Source organism: Balaenoptera musculus, chromosome 21, assembly GCF_009873245.2.
Source record: "Balaenoptera musculus isolate JJ_BM4_2016_0621 chromosome 21, mBalMus1.pri.v3, whole genome shotgun sequence".
Lineage (NCBI taxonomy): Eukaryota > Metazoa > Chordata > Mammalia > Artiodactyla > Balaenopteridae > Balaenoptera > Balaenoptera musculus.
Window position 1 is genome coordinate 26,478,047 of NC_045805.1, and position 25,274 is coordinate 26,503,320.

The window sequence follows — 25,274 nt, forward strand, 5'->3', positions numbered from 1 at the left end:
ATTTCTAATAATATCCACTATGGCATAGAGATGGCATAAGTACTGGGCTCCTTCTCACTTAAAACCATGTTTTTTAATTTATTTCAAGAGAGTCTGGGTCCTGGAGAGCTAGGTCATCAATCACATTAATCTGAAGGGCAGGGTAGACTGAGTGAAATCAGAGGGGCAGTAGTTCTCCAAAAGTGCTGCCTTTTCATCAAACTTTAAGGTTTGGTATTGACATGGCATTACAAAAATATGTTAGAGAGAGCAGTATAAAGTAGGGGCTGGTCTGTTTCATATATAACAAAACATTAGTAGTCACACTATACAACAAATAAAGCCGGTAAAAGAAGGCATATTTTCACGTATTAACTGGTCCACTTGTCAACAGAGGGCACTACCTGTGTGGCCCGCAGACCCCACTCTCAGCAGCCAGTGGTGGTGCCTTCTTTATGTATTTGCTACCTTTGGTGTCAGAAAAGGGCCCTGCCCACTGAGGTGATACAGAGTCTGTAACTCCCTGGGGAGGGTCTATAATGTTCACTGGATTCTCTGAGGGATCCAAGGCCAAAAAGCTATTAAGAGCCACTCAGCGAATGCCACATAGTATTCCAAATGGAAGAAAGAATTCTATTAGCTTTAAAAAAAAAAGCACAGATCACTTGTGACACCAAAGTCATCATTAGAACAGTAAAACCATCACTGAAAACTAAAAGCCCTTGCCAATAACTTTCTAAGCCTCTTTATGATAACATAATAATGTGGCTATTCCCCAATAGCTTGATGGAATGGAGTTGACCTGTAGCTACAAACACTCTTTTCACCCAACCTTTCCTGCAAATATACAACCAGCAACTTGAAAGAAACACGTTTACAAAGCCATGTTTATAACTTCAAAGACAAATTTTGCTCCACATTTCTGATCAAAGTCTACTATGTGAGGTATAAGGTCATATCCAAATAATAGGGACTGGGACTTCCCTGGCAGTCCAGTGGTTAAGACTCCACGCTCCCAATGCAGGGGGCACAGGTTTGTTCCCTGGTCGGGGAACTATGGTCCTACACGCCGCAGGGCGTGGCCTAAAAATTTTTTTTAAATAAAAAAAAAAAACGAATAATAGGGATTGCTTTAAGGAGAGAGATTTCTGAAGCAGAAAACTCCAGCCCCTCCAGTTCAAGCAGGTCCTGGATACCCACCTCCAAGACAGACAAGCAGGGAGCCAGGGGTTTCCTCTGACCAGGATCCCAACCTGGCAGTGGAAGGTGGTGGAAGTACAGTGCAGTACTATCTGCCAAAGTCCTTTGATAAGCATAAGCTCATTCAGTGCTAAGCGAGGAGAAGGGAAGCCCTCCAGAATAACACGCCCAGAGAACACTTCTGTCTCCATCAGCTCCACATCTGAACTACTCACATCCACAAATAATCTTGAAAAGTCCTCTTGGATTTTGAAATGGACAGCTGGTACTTGAGTGGGTGCTAAAAATATCTCAACTCGTATTTCTACTTTTACTATCACTGTGAAACTTTTATTTTACTTTGAAATCAGCAAATGAAGTTGAGAATAACCAACTAAATGAAATAAATGGGGGGGACTGAAGAAACGTTTCAGGTCACTCACCCTACTACAGACAAATTTATTAATGCAGATGTGTGTGTCCTGCAGAGCGACTAGCTTGTCCTCAGAATAGTCACTACTTCTTCAAGAATGGCATCTTTTGGGGACTTCCCTGGTGGCGCAGTGGTTAAGAATCCATCTTCCAATGCAGGGGACACGGGTTCGAGCCCTGCTCCGGGAAGATCCCACACGCTGCGGAGCAGCTAAGCCCACGCACCACAACTATTGAGCCCGCGTGCTGCAACTACTGAAGCCCGTGCGCCTAGAGCCCGTGCTTCACAATGAGAGAAGCCACCGCAATGAGAAGCCCACACACAGCAACGAAGACCCAACGCAGCCAAAATAATTAATTAATTAATTAAAATTAATTTTTAAAAAAACAGAAGGGAATTTCCTGGCGGTCCTGTGGTTAGGACTCTGTGTTTTTCCTGCCGAGGGTGGGGGTTCAATCCCTGGTCAGAAAACTAAGATCCTGCAAGCCACACAGCAGGGCCAAAATAAGAAAACAAAACAAAACAAAACAAAAGAAGAATGGCATCTTTCAGAAGGGATCATGACTTGGAGGAAGCCATCCAATTCTGACCCAATAAGACAGACAGAACTCTACCTTCTGCTACTCTAAAACCAGTACCCTGCAAGAGTCGCAAACTGATCCCCTAACTCACTGATTTTGTTTCTACCTGACACATCCACTCACTAAACCTGACACATCCGCTCACTAAACCTCAGTTTCGTCTGTTAAAAAAGAAAGTATTTTCCTTGCTTTACATAGAAAATCCTGATCCTGAGAGATGATGCAAAAAGTAAAGTACTTGGAGAGAACGGGGTGGGTGGCAAAGGCCCAGGAATCAACACTGCATAACCCAAATTCTTGGTACCTGGAGTGTGACGAGCAGAAAGACAGTAGCCGTGACGCACAGGCAAGATGCCAGAAGCTTCCTCCTCCGAATCCGCACCATGCTGCCCTGCCCTGGGTGACTGGCAGAGGGCTAGCCTGGTCACCAGGTGTTCTCGAGTTGGCCCGCAGCCCAAGACAACTTCACGTGGAGGAACCATCTGGGTGCCAATTTCCTCCACTGCCATTCCTGCTGGGACCTGGTCTCCATGAAGGACTGAGAACTGAGCTTCTGAGTGGGCCTGGCTTGGCATTGAAAGGGGGCAGCATGCAGTCTTCTTAAGCGATCATCAGAGCAGCTGGAGGTTCTTTAAACCAGAAGGCATCAAAAAAAATCTGTAACAAATGAACAATATTTTAGCCATAGTGCAGAAGATTTCATAAATGTAGTCTTGTACGGTTACTGTGTAGAAACCCAAAGCTTTAAAACTAAAAGGAGCCTTTGAGATCATTTAGACCTAATACCTCACTCACAGATGAGGAAACCAGGACCAGAGAGATGAAGTGACTTGCCCAAGGTCAGAAAGTCCATTACAGGAGAGTGAGAGATCGACAATCAGGTCCCGAGACTAAAATGATGCTTCCACTTAATTTTCCCTGCCATCAGACTTGAATTCCAAAAGTCATTGACATGTAGTCATTTCCTTCTATCTAAGTTTCAAAACAGCAGAGAAGTGGAGCAGAAATAACCAGGACTGTCCACCCACTCCCGTAAAAATTAGGGAAAAAACAAATTAAAGTTTCAGGCATTGATTAGAAATGGAAATGATCAACTGACCCCAGTTCCCCCCCAAGGAAAACAACTTCAGCTACAACATAAGGAATTCAGATTACTGATTTATTTGTTTAGTCTTTTATGGCAAGTGCACTAAAGCAGTGGGTTATATGGGCAGTATGGTTCTCTGGACATCTTGAAATAAGATTTCCATCCAACTGAAATGGATGATCTTTTCCAAAAGTTTTTTAAATGCGCTAAATAGTCCCATAGAATGCCTCTTATTCCCGGGGTTCTCTGAAGTCAAATGTCTTGAGCAAATGACCCTGTGGAGTTCAGAGGAAAGCAAGGATCAACATTCCAGAGGAAGGGAGTGCTCCAAGGGCTGATCCTAAGATCTGACTGTACACCTCTCAGATACAGAATTGAAGATACAATGAGAAATATAAAAATGATGTAGAATTCTGGTTAAATGTCTTGGTCTTAAAGGTATGCTCCCCTCTCATGCATCTACCTTAATTAACTTTTAGGTCTAGTCTATTTCTTCTCCTCAGAAACAAAATAACTCTTGGTCTCAGAAACAGCCAAAAGCGCATTTTTCTGCTTTCATCCACGGAAGTCCCGCAATCCACAGCGTCTAAGAGAACGGGCTCTAGAGTCAGCCTGCCAGGATTCAAATCTCAACTCCCCAGCCTCTCCTTGATTCAATTCCCAAAACGTAGATAATAAGGTGCCTAATCAGAGAGTTACTGTGAGAATTCTATGAGATAAAACTGGCGAAACACTTATTTCAGAGCCTGACACATAATAAATATCCAAGAAATGTTTGCTATCCTCATGTTTAAATATTTTTATAATTTTTATCATAGCTTTAAGTGGAAAATGAAGTTGAATTCATATAAAGTATGATACTGACAGATCAACTGGTACTTCACAAGGAGGAGATACTTTGCCAAAGAAAAAGAGATCACGAATATTTGCTGAGTGACCTATTACGTCCTTTCTTAAGTACTCAGCATGCATGAGCTCATTCAGTCCTCCCAACAACTCATGAAGTAGCAATTTTTAGCCTCGTTTTTAAGGGTAAGAAAACTGAATTTGAAGGAAGTAAAGTAACTTGCCCAAAACTATAACTTTGATGAGTAATACAACCAGAAACTAGTCAGACTCTGAAGTTCACACATTCTTTTTATATTTTGTTAACACAAAGGCTATAAAGTTCCCACCAGATAATACTAACACTCACAGCTTGTCTGCCTAAATCACAGAAAAAAACCTGTGTACAATAGCTCTCTGTCAGATGATGTACCAGGGAAAAAAGTATCAAATTCCAAAAGAACTCGAAAAGCGCCTTTCCTTCTACTCAGTAGATGCTAGTAGCTATTAATCACATAAAACAGGGAGCTAGCACATTTGGGCACCAATCCTAGCTGTCATTTATATGTAATATACATTTGGACAAGTTGCTAAATCTTTCTAAGCCCCAGTTTCTTCACAGTAAAGAATAAATGTTAACTCTCATTATTTCTTTCCCTTTTATAACAGAAAGATTATCTATTTTTCATTTTATATGCAAAAGCAATTTACTATAACTACAATTAATGTAACCCAGATTAGGTAATGAAATAATATTACCACTTTAAATGGATATAAAGCTAAATCATTTTCAAAAGATTTTTCAATATATCACTCCACTTAATCTTATCCATTAACCACTTTGTAATGTAGGTACGGCCATTATTATTATGCTCGGTTCCCACAAATAAGGAAACCGATCCTTGGTAAGTTGAAGTGATTTACCCAAGATCATAGTTTTTAAAGATGACATGGGTCTAGAAATCAGGTCACCTGACTCCAAGATCAGTGGAAAAGAAAGAGAAGGGGAAAATAGTGACAGCTTGTGAAGAGTACAAAAGAGTCAGGAATAAAGGAAACCAAAAGATGGAAAGAGTGTGTGAGGACACAGTTTGGGATATTTTTACAGCTAGTACATGGCTCAGACCTGTCCTCGAGCCTTTTTAAGTCTTTACATGGCTGTACAAATTATGACAGAAGAATTTAAGGTTACAAATTCCCTTCCATCCAAAGAATCTCAATTTAGGTTATATTCCCCAAACCAGAAGTACATAGTATGGTCTCAAGGACTGAGCTGTGGGTAAATACCCACCACTAAAGAATAGAATCAGCTAGTGTAGATGGTATTATGATTTAGAGCAGGCAGCAATCAACCAGGCCTTGGGGCACATCAATCTAATATACGTATGGCATTAATTACCTGGGAGTTTGTCATCAAGGAAGCAGTTCCCCGGCTGGTGGGACAGATGGGCTTGCAGAGAGCACCGTGAAGGCCAACAAGCTCCAATACAATGGGACTCCAATGGGTCCCCAAGAAGAAAGCTCCCTTCTGTTTCATCATTGCCCCCAGGGTGAATCTCAGAGTCCTCCAAGAGAGTGCCCCAGAACACTCCTTCCCAGGCTGGAGTAGTGTGTGTTTGTTCAGACAACCATGTAGATAACATCTGAAATGGACTTACTAACCGACCCTCTTGACCCAAGCACTGAGCTCTGAAATGCATCGTACGGCTGTGTGCACGGCCTGGGGCCGGCCATCTGCTGCCCAGAGAGGGGTCTGGAGCTGAGCGTGACCACCTCACACTCCTGCAAGGGCTATTCCATCAAAACCAGCAACACTTTCACTCCAAAATAATTTCAGCGCTGTCCGCTTTAACTTGAATTAAAATGGACAGAAGAGAGACTGAACATCTGAAAGTGAACTAGCAGCCTGAGGATGGCAGCTTCAATGTCAGCCTCACGGGGCGGCCCAAGGCGCAGGTGAAGGGTCTCGGAAATGGGACGAAGAAGATTTCTGCGCTGTGTCCCTGAGTGTAAGATGAGAAGCCAACCCTAGGTGCCACACACCGGGGAGCTCTGGGAAGCCTCCTTGGATCATCTCTCCTCTAGTGATTGGTGAGTCATTTAGGTTAATGAGCGACTGTCTTAACTGAGTTTAAGGGTATACCAGGGAGAGCCTTTCAAAGGAATGTATCTAACTACCAAACTTAAATTATTCACACCAAAGTGCCATTTTCAAATAAGTTGGCTCTCCCAACCTGTTTTCATTTTATGATGGGTAAACCCTCAGAGCGTCCCTTTAAGTGGGGTGCTGTCCTGGGAAAGACTGATGACAAGGCAGGCAGATGGGAAGGCCTAAGGCCCTCCGGACAACTCTCCAGGCAATTTTTAACTAACTCTCTTCAACTCTGCTTGTCCTCACCGACACTCCTCATCCATTCCTACTTGGTGACTTCAAAAGCTTGATAACTGGGATTTCTACCAGTCTGACCCGCTAGCATCCGCCATTCAGCTGTAGAGATATTGTTGGAATGTAGATTGGATATCTCTCCTCTGATTAAAATCCATCAATGGCTTCCCAAAGAATTCAAGATAAAGACCAAATTCATCAGTTTAGAAAACAAGACTCCCTGGACCCCACCCTACTTCTCTAGCTTCTACCACACATACCCTTTGTTCTGGCTGTTCCTGGGATAGAGCTTCCTGTTCTGTGCTCTGGCCCCTACCTACAACACCCATACCTCTTTCACTACCATAGCCATTCTCCTGGACGTTCAAGGCTACCTGCTTTGGGAAGGGTTACTCCTCCCCAGTACCAAGTCAGGAGATCTAGATCCATACCTTGTGCTTGTTTCTATCACAGCAGTGGGGAGAATGCTGGGGGGTTTTAGGAAACTCTTTAAAGCTGCTTTATTGGGTACATATAAAACAACTGTTGAACATTAAAAAGTTGACTAATGCAAACAAAAAAAAAGTTGACCAGTGTTGTTAATTATCAGAAGACTGTCCCTTGGCCTGATGAGCATGGTGTGATGGTTCCACAGTTTACGCTTTCATCCAGTTTTCTTTATTAACATTTATCTGTGTTAATCTGTTCCTCATCCTTTTTTAATAGACTTCATATTTTGCTGAGTATTTATTTTTAAGTAAAGAGTGCTCTGGCTTGCAGATTTCTATCTGCGAAGGTGATCCTCTTGGACCAAGCACACATTGCAGGAGAAACAAATAGAGAATAATGAGAGAGAAAGGGATACTGACAGCCTCGTGAATCAAGACTGGTGATTAACGGGGGTGATTAACGGGGGGAAGGAAGTTGTAGCACCAGCACCTTTACTTTTCTATTGCAGAACTGAAGGTGATGCCATTCTTAAATTCTTAAATTCCAGACACATACTGAAGCACTCAAATTATACAGTATTTATACAATCTCACTTAGTGGGTCTACTTAATGTAGAAACTAGATAAAAACAAACCCAGACAGACAACTAAATAAAAACACTGATATAAAGACCCAAATAAAAGCATTCCAAAAAAATAGGTTTTTTAAATGGAGGAGGGGGTCCAAGACTGGGAAAACTCTGCATCACACTAAGAGCTGAACCAGCGCCTCGAGAATAGGACTTTCTTTCTCCTCTTTTTCCTTGGAAGGTGTTCTTTTTAACTGTTCTTTCTCCAACAAGGGCTTACTGGTTACTCAGTAACAATTTTCCTTCCTGGCAAAAAGTTGTGAATTAAAGTCCCTCAACCGCTTTGATCATTCATGTAATCATGAGTGAGGAACCGATTAACAATGACAAAATCTGGCTAATGTTTCAGATGCCTAAAGACGAAGGGCTGGACCAGATGATCTTCTGAGGTTGCATCCCAAAATTAAGCTCTCTGATCCCATGAATAGTGCCCAAGAGCACCACATAAAAGAAAAATTAATCAAGTAAAGAGATAGTAATCAAGACAATCCGAGTCATCACAAACTAAAGATTTCTGGAAATATATAAAACAAGAAATATTTCTATGTGACAAGTTTTAGGATTACTTGATCTTTATTCTCCTTTTGAGTAATTCAACATTAACTTCTGAAAACTCAAATTTTATTCTCAAGTAAATAAATATCTGAAAAATACTGTAAATAAAGATAAACTTATTTTTTTTTAATTTTTAAAAACTCATGGTCAAGAACCCTATTACAAATGTTTATTGTAGAATGCTGGTAATTGAATTAGGTACTAGATTTCTTACTGAAATCAACTCTCTACATTCCAAATTTAGAGAGCATTTAAATATGGGTTGGAAACGTCTGCAAACTGAGCAATAATTACACATATATGAATCACATCATTGTTTGTCCAAACAGTATGTTCATTTTCTTTATTTCCTAACTTTAACCCTAGTGTGAATTTTTTTCAAAAATGCTGTTTTAAGATAAAAAGAATTTAAGCTGAGCCACAGAACAGTAACAGCTGAGACTGTATATTTAAATTCACTGCTACACACTGCCATCTAGCAGGAAGGCAGCAAATGAAGAGTCAGGACAGCAATTTCAAAAATGGGGCAGACGTAAATGATCCTCGGATGCTAGGACATTGCCTCTGGCTTACAGGCAGGAGAGGAAGAAAGTTCTAACACTGAGGCTAGATTGCTGGCTCTGCCCCTTTATTGTGCAAATACCTGGGCTGCTTATTCAATGCAGATAATAGCCAGGACCCACTTAAGAGTCCCCGTTGGGAGACCACGTGGAACAGGCAGGAGAAACAATGCCCTAGTTGTAGAGTGACATCACTAACGAGCCCACCAGTGGTCATGAGCTTCTCTAGGGTGTCTCATCTTCAGAGAAGGAAAGATGTATAAGGAGATTGAGGTCCTGAAGACCAACTTGCCAGATTCAAAATTACAAGCAGCCCTCAAATGAAATGAACAATCCAAGTCACGACATGCATACTACTCTCCCCGACTATCGCAGGGCGCTGTGACAGTTGGGGCCTGCTGGAGCAAAACAGTCATTTTGCGTGGCATTTGCTGTATATTAAAGAAGGGTTAAAAGATCCCCCCAAAATGTCTTGAAATCACACCAATGTTCTTTTTATCCATTACACTAGCTGAGTCCTGAGGGCTAATCAGGTGCAAAAATACTTAAGAAATGGCTTGCATATGATAAGCAAAGCCTGCAGTGCCGGGGACTCTCGCGGAGCATCTTCTCCGTTAAACAGGCAATGATCTCTACAGCTCGACAGCCAGAATCGCTCCTACTTCAGCACACAAATTTAGCAACAAGTGATTCTCAGTCAAGACGCGGGGAAGAAGGAAGCCGTTCACAAAGCACAGAGGCGGAGTTAGGTTCTGGAATTGGTGGGGCTGGGAAGATCGTGGCAGACGGGGAGGTACGCGAAAACCTTCCTTGGGAGGGGGGTGGGGGTGGAGGCGACGGGAACCCGCGCGCTTCCCGGGGCTCCCGCCGAGGCCCCTTCTCATCACCTGCCTCCCACCTGTGCTTTTCAGCAGCCAGATGGGTTTGCATCTCAGGCAGTGTCCCTGGAAAGCACTGCCCAAGGCTTCCCAAAGCAGACTTGGATTCCTTCTCAGCACACTGCTCCGCCTTCCTCCGACACACACTCCCGTCTGGGCACAAAGAGGTTTCCTACGGCTGTGAGTCCGGTGGGCAGCGTCCCAGCTCCCGCGCGCGTCAGCCAAGTCTCTTTTCGTTTCTCGGCACCGAGCCTCTGCTCCCACCAAGCCACTGCTCAAGCCAGGAGAGACCCAGAGGTTCACACTCACCTCGTCACGGAGAAGTAGGCTCCCACGGCAGGCTGCAGCCCCGCGGTTTTTCACTTTCAGTTTGCGCCCGGCCGGAGCTCAGGCGAAGACTCGGAGAGGAGATTTGGGAAAGGGGATAACCCTCGGCGCGTCCAGGCCCAGCGATCCTGGATCCGGGTTTTCATGGATGCCCCTTTAAAAGCCTGCGGCACCTCGGTTCTGGGGAAACACCCGCCCGCCCCTCACTTGCCAGCCCGGGGCGCGCAACCCTCTCAAGGTCCTGGGAGGCTCCTGAGACCCTCTTTCTTCTGCTTCTCAAACTCTAAGAGTGGAGCCCCTTCAAAGTCACCTATTCAGGAAAATTGAGAACCTTTTAAGCAAAGCAGAGGCCTGGGTACCTTTAATCAGCTGCCAGTGTTTGGTGGGCTGAGCAGGATGATCATTTAGCTCTATTTCACTGGAGAAGGAAAACTGACTTTTAGCTACTGAATTCCAAATTCAGAGAACCCAATTAAAATTATTTTGGCCTAGTGTAGACAGGAAGTGATAAACCTAGGGAGGTCTTTCAAGACCTTGGGAGGGCCGGGACTGAGGTGAGGCGCCTAGGGATCAAAATTTGAGGAGGTATTGACCCTCAGAGTCATGCACATGCTGGGCACACTTGCAGGAACCTGTCAGTGATTGCTGCCACAGGCCTGCCCCACTCTCCTCCAGGTCCTGAGAGCTCCAGTGCCAAGCACCTCAGTTAACTTCTCTGCAAAAGCAGGTTGCTAATAATGATATCAACTTCTAGAAAACACCAAACACAAAGGGAAAGACTGATAAACTGGATGTCATTAAAAGTAAGAAATACTGGGGCTTCCCTGGTGGCGCAGCGGTTGAGAATCTGCCTGCCAATGCAGGGGACACAGGTTCGAGCCCTGGTCTGGGAAGATGCCACATGCCGCGGAGCAACTAGGCCCGTGAGCCACAACTACTGAGCCTGCGCGTCTGGAGCCTGTGCTCCACAACAAGAGAGGCCACGATAGTGAGAGGCCCGCGCACTGCGATGAAGAGTGGCCCCTGCTCGCCGCAACTAGAGAAAGCCCTCGCACAGAAACGAAGACCCAACACAGCCATAAATAAATAAATAAATAAATAAAATTTTTTTTAAAAAGGTAAGAAATACTGTTCATCAAAAGACACTATTAAAAGAACTGGAAACAATCCAGGGAGTAGGTGAAGAAATCTGCAATCGATTTATCAAACAAAGAATTCATATTCAGAATAAAGCAAGAACATCTACAGTGCAATAAGGAAAACACAATCCAATAGAAAGGGGGAGGGAAGGGACCAAAGACACACAGCACTTCACCAAAGAGGAATCCAAATAGCCAATGAGTACGTGAAAAGATGCTTAACTTCGTTAACCATCAGGGAAATGCAACTTAACACAACAATGGTATACTACTACACACCCACCAAAATGGCTACAGATTTTAAAACTGATAATACAGAGCAAAGGCAAAGCTGTGGAACACATGGAACTCTTGTGCACTCTTAGTGGAATGTAATTGTTACAGCCACTTTGGAAAACTTGTCTATCAGTATTTACTAGAGTCAAATATGTACTTGCTTTGTGATCCACAATTTTACTCCAAGGTACATGCCTAGAAAACATGCATACATATGTACATCAAAAGACAGGTATACGGGGCCACAAAACACACCTTAACATATTTCAAAGAATAGACATCATACAAAATATGGTCTTAGACCACAACAGAATTAAACCAATTAAATCAGTAACAGAAATATTCTAAAATACTTGGCAATATTTTGGAACATCCCCAGATATTTGAAGATAAAACGACACACTTCTAAATAACACATGGGTCAAAGAAAAATTCTCCAGAGAAATCAAACTATTTCGAACCAAATGAAAATGAAAATATAACCTATCAAAATTTGTGGGATGCAGTGGAAGCAGAGCTTAGAGGGAAAATTGTAACACTGAATTATATCATTGAATGTTAGAAAAGAAAACATCTAAAATCAATATGCTAAGCTTCCACTGTAGGAAACTAAAGAAAGAGGAGCAAATTAAATTCAAAGTAAGCAGAAGAGAAGAAATAATAAAAATTAGAGCAGAAATCAATGAAATTGAAAGCATGGAATTAGCAGAAAATCAATGAAACCAAAAGCTGGTTCTTTGAAAAGATCAATAAAATTGACAAACCTTTACCTAGGCTAACCAGTAAAAAAGCGAGAAGACACAAATTACTAATATCAGAAATAAAAGAGGGGCTATCACTACCAGCCCCATGGACATTAAAAGATAATAAAGGTCAAGAGAATGAGACAAGTCCAGACTAGGAGAAAATATTTGCAAAAGTTATATATGATAGAGTCCGGTTATCCAAAATATACAAAGAACTCTTAACACTCAACAATAAGAAAGCAAACAACCCAATTAAAAAACAGGCAAAAGACCTGGACACATCACCAAGGAAAATATATAGATGGCAGATCAGCATATGAAAAGATGGTCAACATCATGTCATCTTGACTACTGTAATACCTTCCCAACAGCTCCCTGCTTTCACACTTGCCTCCACATGACAGCCAGAGTGATCCTTTCAAATCACAAATCAGGGCTTCCCTGGTGGTGCAGTGGTTGAGAATCTGCCTGCCAATGCAGGGGACACGGGTTCGAGCCCTGGTCTGGGAAGATCCCACATGCCACGGAGCAACTGGGCCCGTGAGTCACAGTTACTGAGCCTGCGCGTCTGGAGCCTGTGCTCCACAACAAGAAAGGCCGCGATGGTGGGAGGCCCGCGCACCGCGATGAAGGTTGGTCCCCACTTGCCACAACTAGAGAAAGCCCTCGCACAGAAACGAAGACCCAACACAGTCATAAATAAATAAATAAATAAAAGACCGTGAATTTCAAAAAAAAAAAATTATTAAAAAAAAATCACAAATCAGATCATGTCCATATTCCACTCAAAAACAGCCATGTAAAATAAAGTCATGAACTATAAGGTCTTATACCATCTGGCTTTTGGCTACTTCTCCAATTTTCTTTCCCAGTATTCTCCAGCTCACTCATTGCTTTCAACTCACACTGCCCCCTTGCTGTTCCTCAGACACACCAAGCATGCCCAAACTCAGCCCCTTTGGATTTGCTTGTTCAAATGCTTAGAATGGTCGTTCCCCAGGCATTTGCATGGCTCACTTTTCACTGTTTCATATTCAGGAAATCGTAGTAGTTTGTGTTTTTCAAGGGATTGTTTCATTTCATCACAATTGTCAGATGTATGTGTGTAAATTTGTTCATAGTATTCCCTTATTATCCATTTGATATTTTTAGTGATATCCCCTGTTCCATTCCTGATATTGGAAATTTATGTCTTTTCTCTTTTTAAATTTGTCAGTCTCTACAAGTTTGTCAATTAATCTTTTCAAAGCACCAGCTCTTTGTTTCACTGATTTTCTCTATTTTCCTGTTTTCAATTTCAATGATTTCTGTCCCTATCTTTATTATTCCTCCCTTCTGCTTGCTTGCGGTTGATTTTGCTCTTCTTTCTCTTGGTTCTTGAGTCAGAAGCTTAGATTATTGGTACTTTTCCTCTTTCCTAATGTATTTGCATTTAATGCCATAAATTTTTCTCTCAGCACTGCATTAGCTGTGTCCCACAAATTTTGAGATGTTGTATTTTTAATTTTCATTCAGTTCAATGTATGCGTTGATTTCCCTTGGGACTACACTGATTATTTATAAATATATTATTTACTTTCCACGTGTTTGGAAAATTTCCTGTTATTCTTCCAGTTATTAATTTCTAGTCTGATTCCATTGTAGGCAGATGACATACTCTGTATGATTTCAATTCTTTTTAAATTTGTTGAGGTTTGTTTTATGGCTCAGGATATGGTCTATCTTGGTATATGTTCCATGTACACTTGAAAAGAATGCATTCTATTGTTGAATGGAGTAATTTATAAATGTTGATTAGATCCCATTGGTTCATGGTGTTGTTGAGGTCTTCTATATGCTTGCTGCTTTTCTGTCTAGTTGTTCTATCAATTATTGAAGTGTTCAGCTAAAATTGTGCATTTGTCTATTTCTTCTTTCAGTTCTATCAGTTTTTGCTGTATATATTGAGCAGCTCTTTTGTTTGGTGCATACACATTTAGGTTTGCTTTATTTCCCTTTACATTTCTTTACCCTTCACCATTTATAACATAATTGTCTTAAGTACTTCCTCTACATACATTTAGAACCACATTAAACAATGTTATAACTTTTGCTTTAACTGTCAAACATAATTTAGAACATTCAAGAAGAGAAGCAAAACCTACTGTATTTATCCATAATTTTTCTTACCACATTCTTTCTTCCCTCCTGATATTCCAATGTTGATCATTTCTGTTTAGAGAACTTCCTTTACCCATTCTTTTAGGATACATTTACCAGCGACAAATTCTCTTAGTTTTTCATCTGAGCATGTCTTGATTTCTCCTTCATTCCATATTTTTACTGGTTATAGGATTCTAGGTTGGGGTTCTGTCCCATTTCAGAGTTGGGACCAAAATCTTAGGGGCATTTTCTTCTTTTGTCATCTCTGTCATAGTAGCTGACCCAGACCTTGTGGATTCACAGACACATCTAACTCAAATGTAGTCCTGCTTGGGAGATGTCCAGAGCTTTAATCTGTTTTACTAGTATTTTTTATTTTTTAAAGGTGGCTTACTGCTCTGACCCCCAGTTGCACACATGTCCTTTTTTTTACCAGGTGGCATAAAGGTTGGAGGCATTGTGGCAGGCGGGGAATAAAAGTTCTCTAAAACCCCCAACCCCCTACAAAGGCTTATATTCTTTTACATTTTTAGGAGTTGTATAGTCTTGTATTTTACCAAAAACCATGTTGGGGATAACTTGCATCTTATCTGACCAAATGACTTTCAGAACCTTATATGGTGTCTGGAGCTTTAATTTTCCCCAGGTTCACTGTCCATCTTTTTTTTTTTCCCCATATGTTTCAGCAAAGCCTACAAAGTGTCCTGCAACAGAGGCAAGTCTTCACGTGTTAATATTATATCATTAATGTAACTGGCCTGTTTTACTAATGTGAGGAAGGAGATCAGGGGCAGGTCTTGGGTTACCATCCCAAGACATATGGGTAACCTGTGTAGGTAACCTGGGGGAAGCACTTGAAAGGTTTATTATTGTCTTTCCCACGTGAAGGCAAGTTGATCTTAGTTATCAGAAATGTGTACTTGTTGGAGCTTTTTTTTTTTATAAATCTCTTTGAAGGTGAAGTACCTTTGTTTTGTAGAAACACCTTTGTAAAAGCATCACAGTAAAACAATAACTGTCTGTAAATGATAAAAGACTTTAAAATAGCCATGGTTAAAGAGCTGATAAAAATTTTTTAAACACAAAATCTTTGTATTCTAGGCAGACTATATTAAAGGTAAAGAAAAACCTTTGTTCACAATTTTTTAAAAAGCAGAGTAATAATCTAAGAAAATTTTATTCTTTTAACAGATAGAAAACCAAATTTTAATTTTGTACCATGCACTTTTGACATTTTTTCTTAAATTTAAATAATTTAGTTTAATCTTAGCTTGACCACAAATAAATTTTTTAAAGGTTTTTCCTTCACAAATCTTTTGATTTTTACAAAACTTGTGATTTTACAAATCTTTTGTGATTTCCATAAACATTTTGTAACTTTTTATATCTCATTAGGTTTCGTCTTTTTTTAAATTTTGAAATAATAATTTTATTTTAGGACAAAATTATTATCTTTTTAATTTAAAACATGTCCTTTATATCTGTGGACAAAAAGATGCCTGACATTCCAGTAAACTACAAATGTTCCCCACTATCAGGCCATCAGCTACCACAGTCACCCCTGATGGTGCACCCTGAGGGGAACTCAGGATGGAGGAAAACAGGATACTGGCCCTAGATACTTAAGTGCGTATCAGTGGGAAAATTTCAGTGAACCCAGACGCTTGCATCTTCCCATACATAGAAAAGCACTAAAATCATTAACTTGAGATGTCTGTTTTTGTGATTAGCAGTAATCTTTTGAGGTTTGACTACATAGTTTTTGTGTTTGTTTTGGTTTGTTTGTTTGTTGCAAAGACTCCTATATTTAGGCTCCTCCCTTACCTCTTTGCAACAGTTCCTCACTAATGCCCTCCAATAAAACATAATTCTCAGCTTTTACATTGTGCAACTTTTTTTATCTAAAAACAAAACAAAACACATTTTATTTTCTTTACCAGAAGTGCATCTCACCCTTCTTTTACCAGAAACACACATTCTACTTTTTATATACACTGATTTTTTTTCATCCTTATTGTTTCTACTAGCTTTGTAAAAAAAAAAAAAAAAAGCAAAACGAAACCTTAGTTCTTTTACAAATCGATTTTGGCAAAAGAACTTTTATGAAAAAGCCCTCCACCCACTCACCCATCCCCTTTTTTTAAGTATCTATGGGCAATGTTTTGTTTAACTCCTGGGGTGTTTACATTTTTAAAACATGGTAAGGTTTACAACCACAAGGGACAGAGAAAAAAATGTAAGTTTTCTCCTAGGCTTTGGGGTAATTGTTATTTAAAGTTTCCCTTTGTATTAGGAGTCAGATGGCAAGAGGCTTTTTGTTCTTTTCTCATCAATCACTGCAACATCCTCCCCTTTGTTTTCTTCTTCCTAGAAACTCCACCTCTTAGTATCCTAACCAGGTTTTGTCACAAGCTCAGGTCTCTAAACTTACCAACCTGCTCTCCCAGCCTGTGTGTCAGCCCAGAGCTAGCAGAGCCGTGGATACTGCACATCCTTCCGTACCTCAGCTCTTCCTCTAACGTTTTAACTTTCATTTCAGCCTCTAGTTGGGCATCGATGTCCAGCCCGAACTGCCCCCAGTAGAGGCCAGCCCCCTGTGGCAGCCACAAGTTTCCCTTCTTTGTCACAGGGCGCTCTGCACAGTTCCTGAAACAGCGCATGGCAGCAGCCGGCGTTCTCAGGGCGCCCCCGTACTCCTGCACTGGCCCACAGGCATCCCACACATCGGCCACGCCCGCCCACGGAGAGGTGGAGGGCCCACCTGGGATCTCCCCTGTGGATCCCTCTTTCCTACAGCCCATTTCTTTGGTCTCCTGGCTCACTCTTCCGCTGTTGGTTCGCAGCCTCCCAGGGAGCTTCCTGGGTGAAACGTGAAATCACCACCCCACCCCAGCACCACCGCCACCATTAAGCAGGGAAGGGAGAAACCAAAGAGGCAGACCGCTCCAGACTGGTGGGCAGCAGGTTCAGTAAGCAAAGGAACTTACATCGGAGGCTGTAAGACAAGCAGATTTCCATACCCACCCACCAAATCTTACAAGTTTACGCAGATTACCTGGCCTTGGTCATGTACACAGTCCATGTGGTCTCAACATTGCATGACTGTCTCCAGGCTGTGTCCCTGGGCAGCTTCGAGATTGGGGAAGGCAAGCGGAGGGCACATTTCAAGGACAGGGGAGGGAGTGAGCAGCCGCTGAATGCCCGGGTCCAGCTTGAAGGCCAAACCTGGGGTCACGTCTTTCTGATGACCTTTCCCAACACATGGCTATGATGTCATCCAACATATTCTTACATCCTTCCTATTTCACGCAAAATGATACTTAAATCATGAAACGTAATCAGATTCAAAATCAGATTGGTTTTTGGTGAGGATACTTCATAAGTGGAGTTGTGTATATTGCATATATCATATCAGAATAAGAATTTTGGTTTATCCTCTCCATCTGTGATTTTATGATTGATGGGGTGTACTTTGGACATTCTGCTGATGTAAAATGGTATCTAGTTATATTTGTAATTCACGTTTCACAATTATAAGTTAGAATGAGCACATCGTTTCCTGTGTTAATTGACCATCTGTGTTTCTTTTCCTGTGATGTACCTATTCACATATTTTGCCCACTTTCTGTTGATGTTTCTCTTTTTTATTGATTAGTAGAAATTCATCATGTGTTCAGGATTCTAATTCTTCTTCAATAATATACATTTCAAATTGCTTATAGTCTGTTTCTTCCTTTCATTTTATTATGACTTTTTAAAAATTAATTAAGTAATTAATTTTTATTTTTGGCTGTGTTGGGTCTTTGTTGCTGCATGCGGGGTTTCTCTAGTTGTGGTGAGCAGGGGCTACTCTTCGTTGTGGTGCGCAGGCTTCTCATTGCAGTGGCTTCTCTTGTTGCAGAGCACAGGCTATAGGTGTGCAGGCTTCAGTAGTTGTGGGCATGGGCTCAGTAGTTGTGTCGCTCAGTCTCAGTAGTTGTGGTGCACAGGCTTAGTTGCTCCGCGGCATGTGGGATCTTCCTGGACCAGGGATCGAACCTGTGTCCCCTGCATTGGCAGGCGGATTCTTAACCACTGCGCCACCAGGGAAGTCCCTTTATTATGACTTTTAATGCCCACAAGACTTTCATTTTTGTGAAAGGTCATAATTACTAATCTTTTCCTTTATGGTCTGTGCTATTTGTATCCTAATTAAGAAATCTTTTTCTACATTGAGATCATAATGATATCCTCCTCTATTTTCTCTTTAATATTTTGTTTTCACATTTAGGTCTTTATTCTTCTATGAAATAAAATTTTATATGTATAATACAATATCCAATTTTATCTTTTTCCACATGAATGACCCATTGTCCCAACACAACTTATTCATAATTCATCCAGTCTGCACTAATCAGCAATGCCACCTCTGTCATATATTGGCTTTCCTTCTATGAGTAGAAATGTTTCTGGTTCTCTGTTCTGTTCCACTATTCTCTTTCTAAAACTTGGTGCCATTGCACATTGCTGCAAATACTATATCTTTAAAATAAATTTTAATATCTTGTCAGGAAATGGTATTCACCTTGTTCATCTGTTCCGTGCCTCACAATTAGGTGTTTTGTAGCAGGACAGCTATCTCCTTTGAAGGTGGTTGATATTACCATTGTTAAAAATTATCAAGAAAGGCTCCAAAGTAGTCTAACTTATTTCTGACCCACCCTACTACCAAGAACAATTGTTAAAGCTGACAGAATATGATGAAAAGATGACAAAATATGAACACTTGCCAGGCTTACATCCTGAAGGGAAGGGAAAGCCAGAGAGGTGAGCCCACTTATACCCTCAAGGAGCCTACATTTTGAAGGTGGCATCCCAAAGGCCTAGAAGGTGAGCAGAAATATGTAGCTGAAAGGATGTTGAGATGCTGAGCAAAGCTTTCAACAGTTTCACAGGGCTGTGGAGAGGAAAAATGGTCCAGGAACCATTGAAAAGGAGGGCAATATATAACTGACTATAATACAATTTAAGAGACATATGAGACATGTTGAAAAGTTCTAACAGAAGTGTCTTAGTCAATTTTCTACTGATAATAATTGCAATGATAACTCATTCCATAACGTTTTTTTCTTAATACATAGAGCTTTAAGATTACAGGATATTTTTAAAAAACTATTTCAATTTATAACAATATTTCTGGTAGGGAATATGATAGGATAATCAATAAAGCACTTCTCAAGATTAAAAATATATTACATTAGGATAAAATTCTGTTGAGGAAATAGAATATATTTTTGTTCAAGAAGAAGGGGAACTATATAATATTTCTGTTAGGGTTTATTCGGTTTTTTTTAATTAAAGATTTTGATTTTCAAATCTCTATGATATTTAGGTTCCAAGAATCTAAATGTAATCTTCTAAAATGTCCATGTTTATAATATACCATATATTACATAATTTTAACTATTTAAATTTAGGATGAAAATTCCTAGGTATCAGTTTAATAATGTGTGATGGAGCACACAGTTTTCCAAGATTATTTTAGGGAGCACCCCAGAAAAAAATGTCAACATTACAGCTCTAAGGTGATCTCACCAGGTTCACGGTTTTAAATGAGCTCCAAATGTATATCTATAGTGCTATTTCTCCCCTGAATCCAGAGTTGTATACTAACTGCCTTTTCAGCATTTTCACTTGGATATCTAATTTGGCATTTTGAACTTAACAAGTCCAAAACTGACCACCCACCAAATCTGCACACTTCCCAGCACACTCTGGTCACCTAGCTGGCTGCTCAGACCCCAAATGGCAGAGTCATCATTGACTCTCTGCTTTCCTCTCACATTCCACATCCAATCCATCTGCAAATCTTGTGAACCATACCTTAAAAATATATCCTACTACCTTCTAACTACCTAAATTCAACCACTGTTAACATTTGGTGCCATTTGCTTGGCCATTCTTTCTCTGTTGGTCTATGTGTGTGTTTGTGCGTATGTCTGTATACACACGCACACCCCTACACATACATATTTTTTTCTATTTCTTTTAGATCCTTTGCATTCATATACACTTCACAATCAGCTTGTCAAAGTCTATAACCATCTTATTGGGATTATGATTTAGAAGGCACCGGATCTATAGATCAAGCAGTGGAGAACAGATTTCTTAATGATAGTGAAACATTCGAGTCTTGAACATGATATATCTCTCCACTAAAAAAACTGTCTCGACAAAGTTTTTGAAGTAGAAATCTGGTGTCAGGACTTTTGAAAGCCTCCAGTTTGTTTTCCTGTGAAGGCGAGGCTGACTACACTTGTGCCTAATTCGGCCCCAGTCTCATGTCCTTCCTCTCTCCCCTTTTCTCACCACCCTCTGGCCCACACGTTCCCCGTGCTACTCCTTGATCACTCCAAGCATCTTATCTCTGGGACTCTGCATTTGCTCTTTATTTGCCTTAACAGATACTCATACGTTTTCATATGACTTATTCCCTCACTTCACTGAGGTTCCCTAGATATCATTTCCTCTGAATCCTTCTCTGATTACCCATTCTAAAAGAGCATCGCCCTTTCCACCTCTGTTCACTGACCTAGCTTTATCATTTTTTTAATAACATTACCACTGCCTGACATCACATCATATAATTTGTTTATTTGCTTACTATCTGTCTCCTTGCTACCAAGTAAGCTCCATGAGGGCATAGATCCTCTTTTTTTTTTTCACTGCTGCATCTCTAGCACCTAGAACTGTATCTGGCACATAGCAGGTGCTCCAAATTATTTGATGAATTAACTAAAGGCTTCTGGAAGGAGAGGAGTGAAAGAAAACATTTACTTCTCACTTAATAGGCTTTAGAAAATAAACTAGCCTGCATTCTTGTATTACTTGTAATTATTTTTTTAAAAATATTTCTCACTTTGAGAATGTTTCTACATTCTGCATTTCCATTTGAAGTCCTCACTCTTTAGGAGGAAAACTTGTTAAGAGCCATTTCTAAGGTTGGTTGCAAGTCAAGATTATTTACCAAAAAACTGTTACAACTAAGAAACGAACTCAGGGGGCTTCCCTGGTGGCGCAGTGGTTGAGAATCTGCCTGCCAATGCAGGGGACACGGGTTCGAGCCCTGGTCTGGGAAGATCCCACATGCCACGGAGCAACTAAGCCCGTGCGCCACAACTACTGAGCCTGTGCGTCTGGAGCCTGTGCTCCGCAACAAGAGAGGCCACGATAGTGAGAGGCCCGCGCACCGCGATGAAGAGTGGCCCCCACTCCCCGCAACTGGAGAACGCCCTAGCACAGAAACGAAGACCCAACACAGCCAGAAATAAATAAATAAATAAATAAATAAATAAAAGAACTCAGTAAGTTGCAGAATACAAAATCAATATACAAAAACCTATTGCATTTCTATACACTAATAATGAACTATCAAAAAGAGAAATTAAGAAAACAATCCCATCTACAATTGCATCAAAAAGAATAAAATACCTAGGAATAAATTTAACCAAGGAAGTGAAAGATCTGTACACTAAAACTGTAAGACATTAATGAAAGAAACTGAAGAAAATGCAAATAAATGGAAAGATATTCTGTGCTTATGTATTAGGAGAATTAATATTTTTAAAGTGTCCATACTACCCAAAGCAATCTACAAATTCAGTGCAATCCCTATCAAAATTCCAATGGCATTTTTCAGAGAAATAGAACAATCCTAAAATTTGTATGGAACCACAAAGACCCCAAATAGCCAAAACAATCTTGAGAAAGAAGAACAATGCTGGAGACATCATGCTCCCTGATTTCAAACTATATTATGAAGTTATAGTAATAAAAAAATAGTATGTTATTGGCATGAAAACAAACACACAGATCATTGGAACAGAATACAAAGCCCAGAAATAATCCATGCTTATATGGTCAATCTACAACAAAGAGTGAAGAACATACAATGAAAAAAGGACTATCTCTTCAATAAATAGTGCTGGGAAAACAGAACAGCCACATTCAAAAGAGTAAAACTGGACGACTATCTTACACCATACACAAAAATCAACCCAAAATGGATTAAAGACTTGAATGTAAGACCTAAAACCATAAAGCTCCGAGAAGAAAACGTAGGTGGTAAGCTCCCTGTCATCAGTCTTGGCGATGATTTTTCAGATCTGACACCAAAAGGAAAGGCAACAGGAGCAAGAACTAACAAGTGAGACTACACGAAACTAAAAAGCTTCTGCACAGCAACGGAAACCATCAACAAAATGAAAAGACAGCCTACTAAATGGGAAAACATACTTGCAAATCATGTTTGATAGGGGGTTAAAATCCAAAATATATTAAAAAAAAAACTCATACAACTCAATAGCAAATAAAACCCACAAACAATCTGATTAAAAAATGGGCAGATCTGAATAGACATTTTTCCAAAGAAGACACACAAGATGGCCAACAGGTACATGAAAAGAGGCTCAACATCACTAATCATCAGGGAAATGCAAATCAAAGCCACAATGAAATACCCTCTCACTCACACAAGCGTTGGTGAAAATGTGGAGAAAAGGGAACCCTCTTGCACTGTTGGTGGGAATGTAAATTGGTGCAGCCACTGTGGAGAACAATATGGAAGCTCCTCCAAAAATTAAAAATAGAACCACCATGTGATCCATAATTCCATTTCTGGGTATTTATCCAAAGAAAATGAATACACTAACTCAAAAAGATGTATGCACTCCCATATTCATTGCAGTATTATTTACAATAGCCAAGATATGGAAACAACCTAAGTGTCTATCGATGGATGAATTTAAAAAGAAAATGTAGTATATATGTACAATGGAGTATTGCTCAGCCATAAAAAAATGAAACCCTGCCATTTGCAACAACATGGATGGACCTTGAGAGCATTACGCTAAGTTAAATAAGTCAGAGAAAGACAAATACCCTACGATCTCCCTTACATATGGAATCTCAAAACAAAACAAAACAACAGAGCTCATACAGAGAACAGATTGGTGGGGGCCAGAGGGGAGGGGTGGGATGGGGGCAAAATGCTCCAAGGGGGACAAAAGGCACAAACTTTCAGTTATAAAATAACTAAGTCATGGGGAGATTATATATATACATATGTCATGGGGATATATTATAACATATAATCAGCATGGTGACTATAGTTAATCATACTGTTGCAAACTTGAAAGTTGCTAAGAGAGTAGAATTTTTTAAAAAAATCAGAATTAGTCTGTATTCTAAAACACACACACACAATCTGTACCAATTAAATACAATAAAGTTGAAAGGGGATATAAGTTAGGTTTTCTTTTTTTAAACAGACAATAGTAAAATACTACAGTCAACTCACTATACACAAAAATCATGAACGGCAGTTTTGCATTAAAATCTCCAATATCTTACTCATAACATTTCATGTAATGTTATATGTCAATTACACCTCAATTTAAAAAAAATTATTTACGGGACTCACCTGTTGGTGGTGAGCAGGGACGGAGTGTTATAGTAAATCATACTGAAAACATACACTATTTCCCCTACTTAATTCAGGGAGTGTGCTGCAGTCCAGGTGGTGAGTCTCGTCCAGCTCTGGAGTTCTTCCACATTTTCCAAACTTCCAATCAAGTTTTAAACTTGATTTTACTAACATAAAAGGGTACAGGTATTTATAGTATGACTTTCCTGTGGTCTCTAAACCAGCCTTGCATAAGGCAGTAGGCTAGTGAGAACCATCACACTGGTTTTTTAGGAAGCAATGTAAACTATGCTTTTAACATACTGTTACCAAGTCCAAGCTCCTACTGCCCGCTGCATGGCAGGCCAATGAATCAAAAGCTGAGTTACTGAAGCAAGGAAGAGCAATTTTATTCGGAAAGCCGGCGGATGGAGAAGATAGTGGACTCAGGCTTTCTTTACACTAAAAGGGGAAGGGGTGTGGCAGATTGCTGCAAACTTCTTGGGGCCAGAATCCATTGTTCTTGCAGCCTTCCACTAGGTCAGGTCAGGATGCTCCTATTAGCCTCCAACAAGGCAAACGTTATCCTCTGCCCTGCAACTTTTTATCTCTATATGAATAGGAAAGGGTTACACCTTTAAAGGTCAAAGCCTTGAGGATGGGCTCTCCCGCATATTTCAGGCTACAGGCAACATTCTTTTAGTTATTAAGGTGTAGCAAAAGCAAGAGAATACAAAGGTGAACGTAAAAGAAGGAGATCCAATATGGAGTCACATTTGTTCCTCTCAGTTACAATAATACCTGTAGTCCTTGCATACACCCATTTTTCTAATGGGAAACAGTTTTGCTAAAGGTTGACTGACGTTCCCCAAAACATCTAGTAAACTGAAGTTGGTTTTTATAACCTAAATTTGGCTCCCCAAACCAGTGCTAAATCATGCTAACAGGGTGGTTCTAATGCCTAGCTTTCATCTGCATGCAACAAAATTATACTATTTATGATATACTAAATTATTTTATAATGTGATATGCAAACTAAGGGCCATCCTTATTCTGGGATTGTGCCTTTCTTATACTGGTATTGAAATGGCTTTTCGTTTGAAAAACGGTATGAGCTAGTAAAGATTTTCTTCTTCCCCTGTCAAAAGAAAAAGCGGGGGGGAAAAAATCTACTGTTTTTGAAATATCTGACCCAGGAATTTCAAAAGTCAGGACCCAATACCACACCAAACAAGGGGGGTAAGTGCGGAAGCGAGGGTTTTAAGTCTAAAAAGCCCGAGTTTGAGGTCCACAGACTGGGCGAAGGAGCGAGAACACTGCAGCCCCGACGGCCCGGAGCTGAGGCCCCGCCGGCGGCGGTGCGCGCCCCGCGGAGGGAAGGCCCAGCGGGCGGGGCCGGCGGCTAACACTCAGGGACCGTCAAACCGCTCGCTAGACAGGGGCGCTCCCGGCGCTCTCGGCCTCCGCCCTTCGAAATGCCGCCGGCTCCTGCGCGGGCTCCCACGGGCCCTTAGCCGGGTTTACAGTCCCAAGGGGAGCCGGGGACAAGACCTAAGCGGTACGAGCGCGCGGTGACAGTCCGGTGGCGGCGGTGACCTGGCGGCGAGCGCGGAAGTTAGACCGTCAAAGGGCGCTGCGCAAAGCCCCTTCCAGAACTCAGAACTCTCGCGATAGGCGAGACT

The 25,274-nt window shown here is 40.9% G+C and overlaps 1 protein-coding gene across 3 annotated transcripts in view; it reads right to left on the reverse strand.

Annotated features, from left to right (window-relative positions):
- The window catches only part of FUT10 (fucosyltransferase 10), a 145,335-nt gene extending 120,130 nt beyond the window's left edge, over nucleotides 1–25,205 (reverse strand). For 2 of the 3 annotated variants that reach the window (XR_005018157.1, XM_036838608.1), the window contains exons 1-2: nucleotides 9,830–9,920; nucleotides 2,477–2,829 (exon numbers count right to left, since the gene is read on the reverse strand). Coding sequence is in view for 2 of the 3 variants with exons in the window: in XM_036838608.1 (XP_036694503.1) it covers nucleotides 2,477–2,557 (81 nt within the window). In the remaining variant the exon portion in view is untranslated. Of the gene's footprint in view, nucleotides 1–2,476; nucleotides 2,830–9,829; nucleotides 9,921–23,610 lie in introns of those variants that run through there. The other variant, XM_036838609.1, reaches the window with a different exon arrangement.
- Between the last annotated feature and the right edge of the window lie 69 nt (nucleotides 25,206–25,274).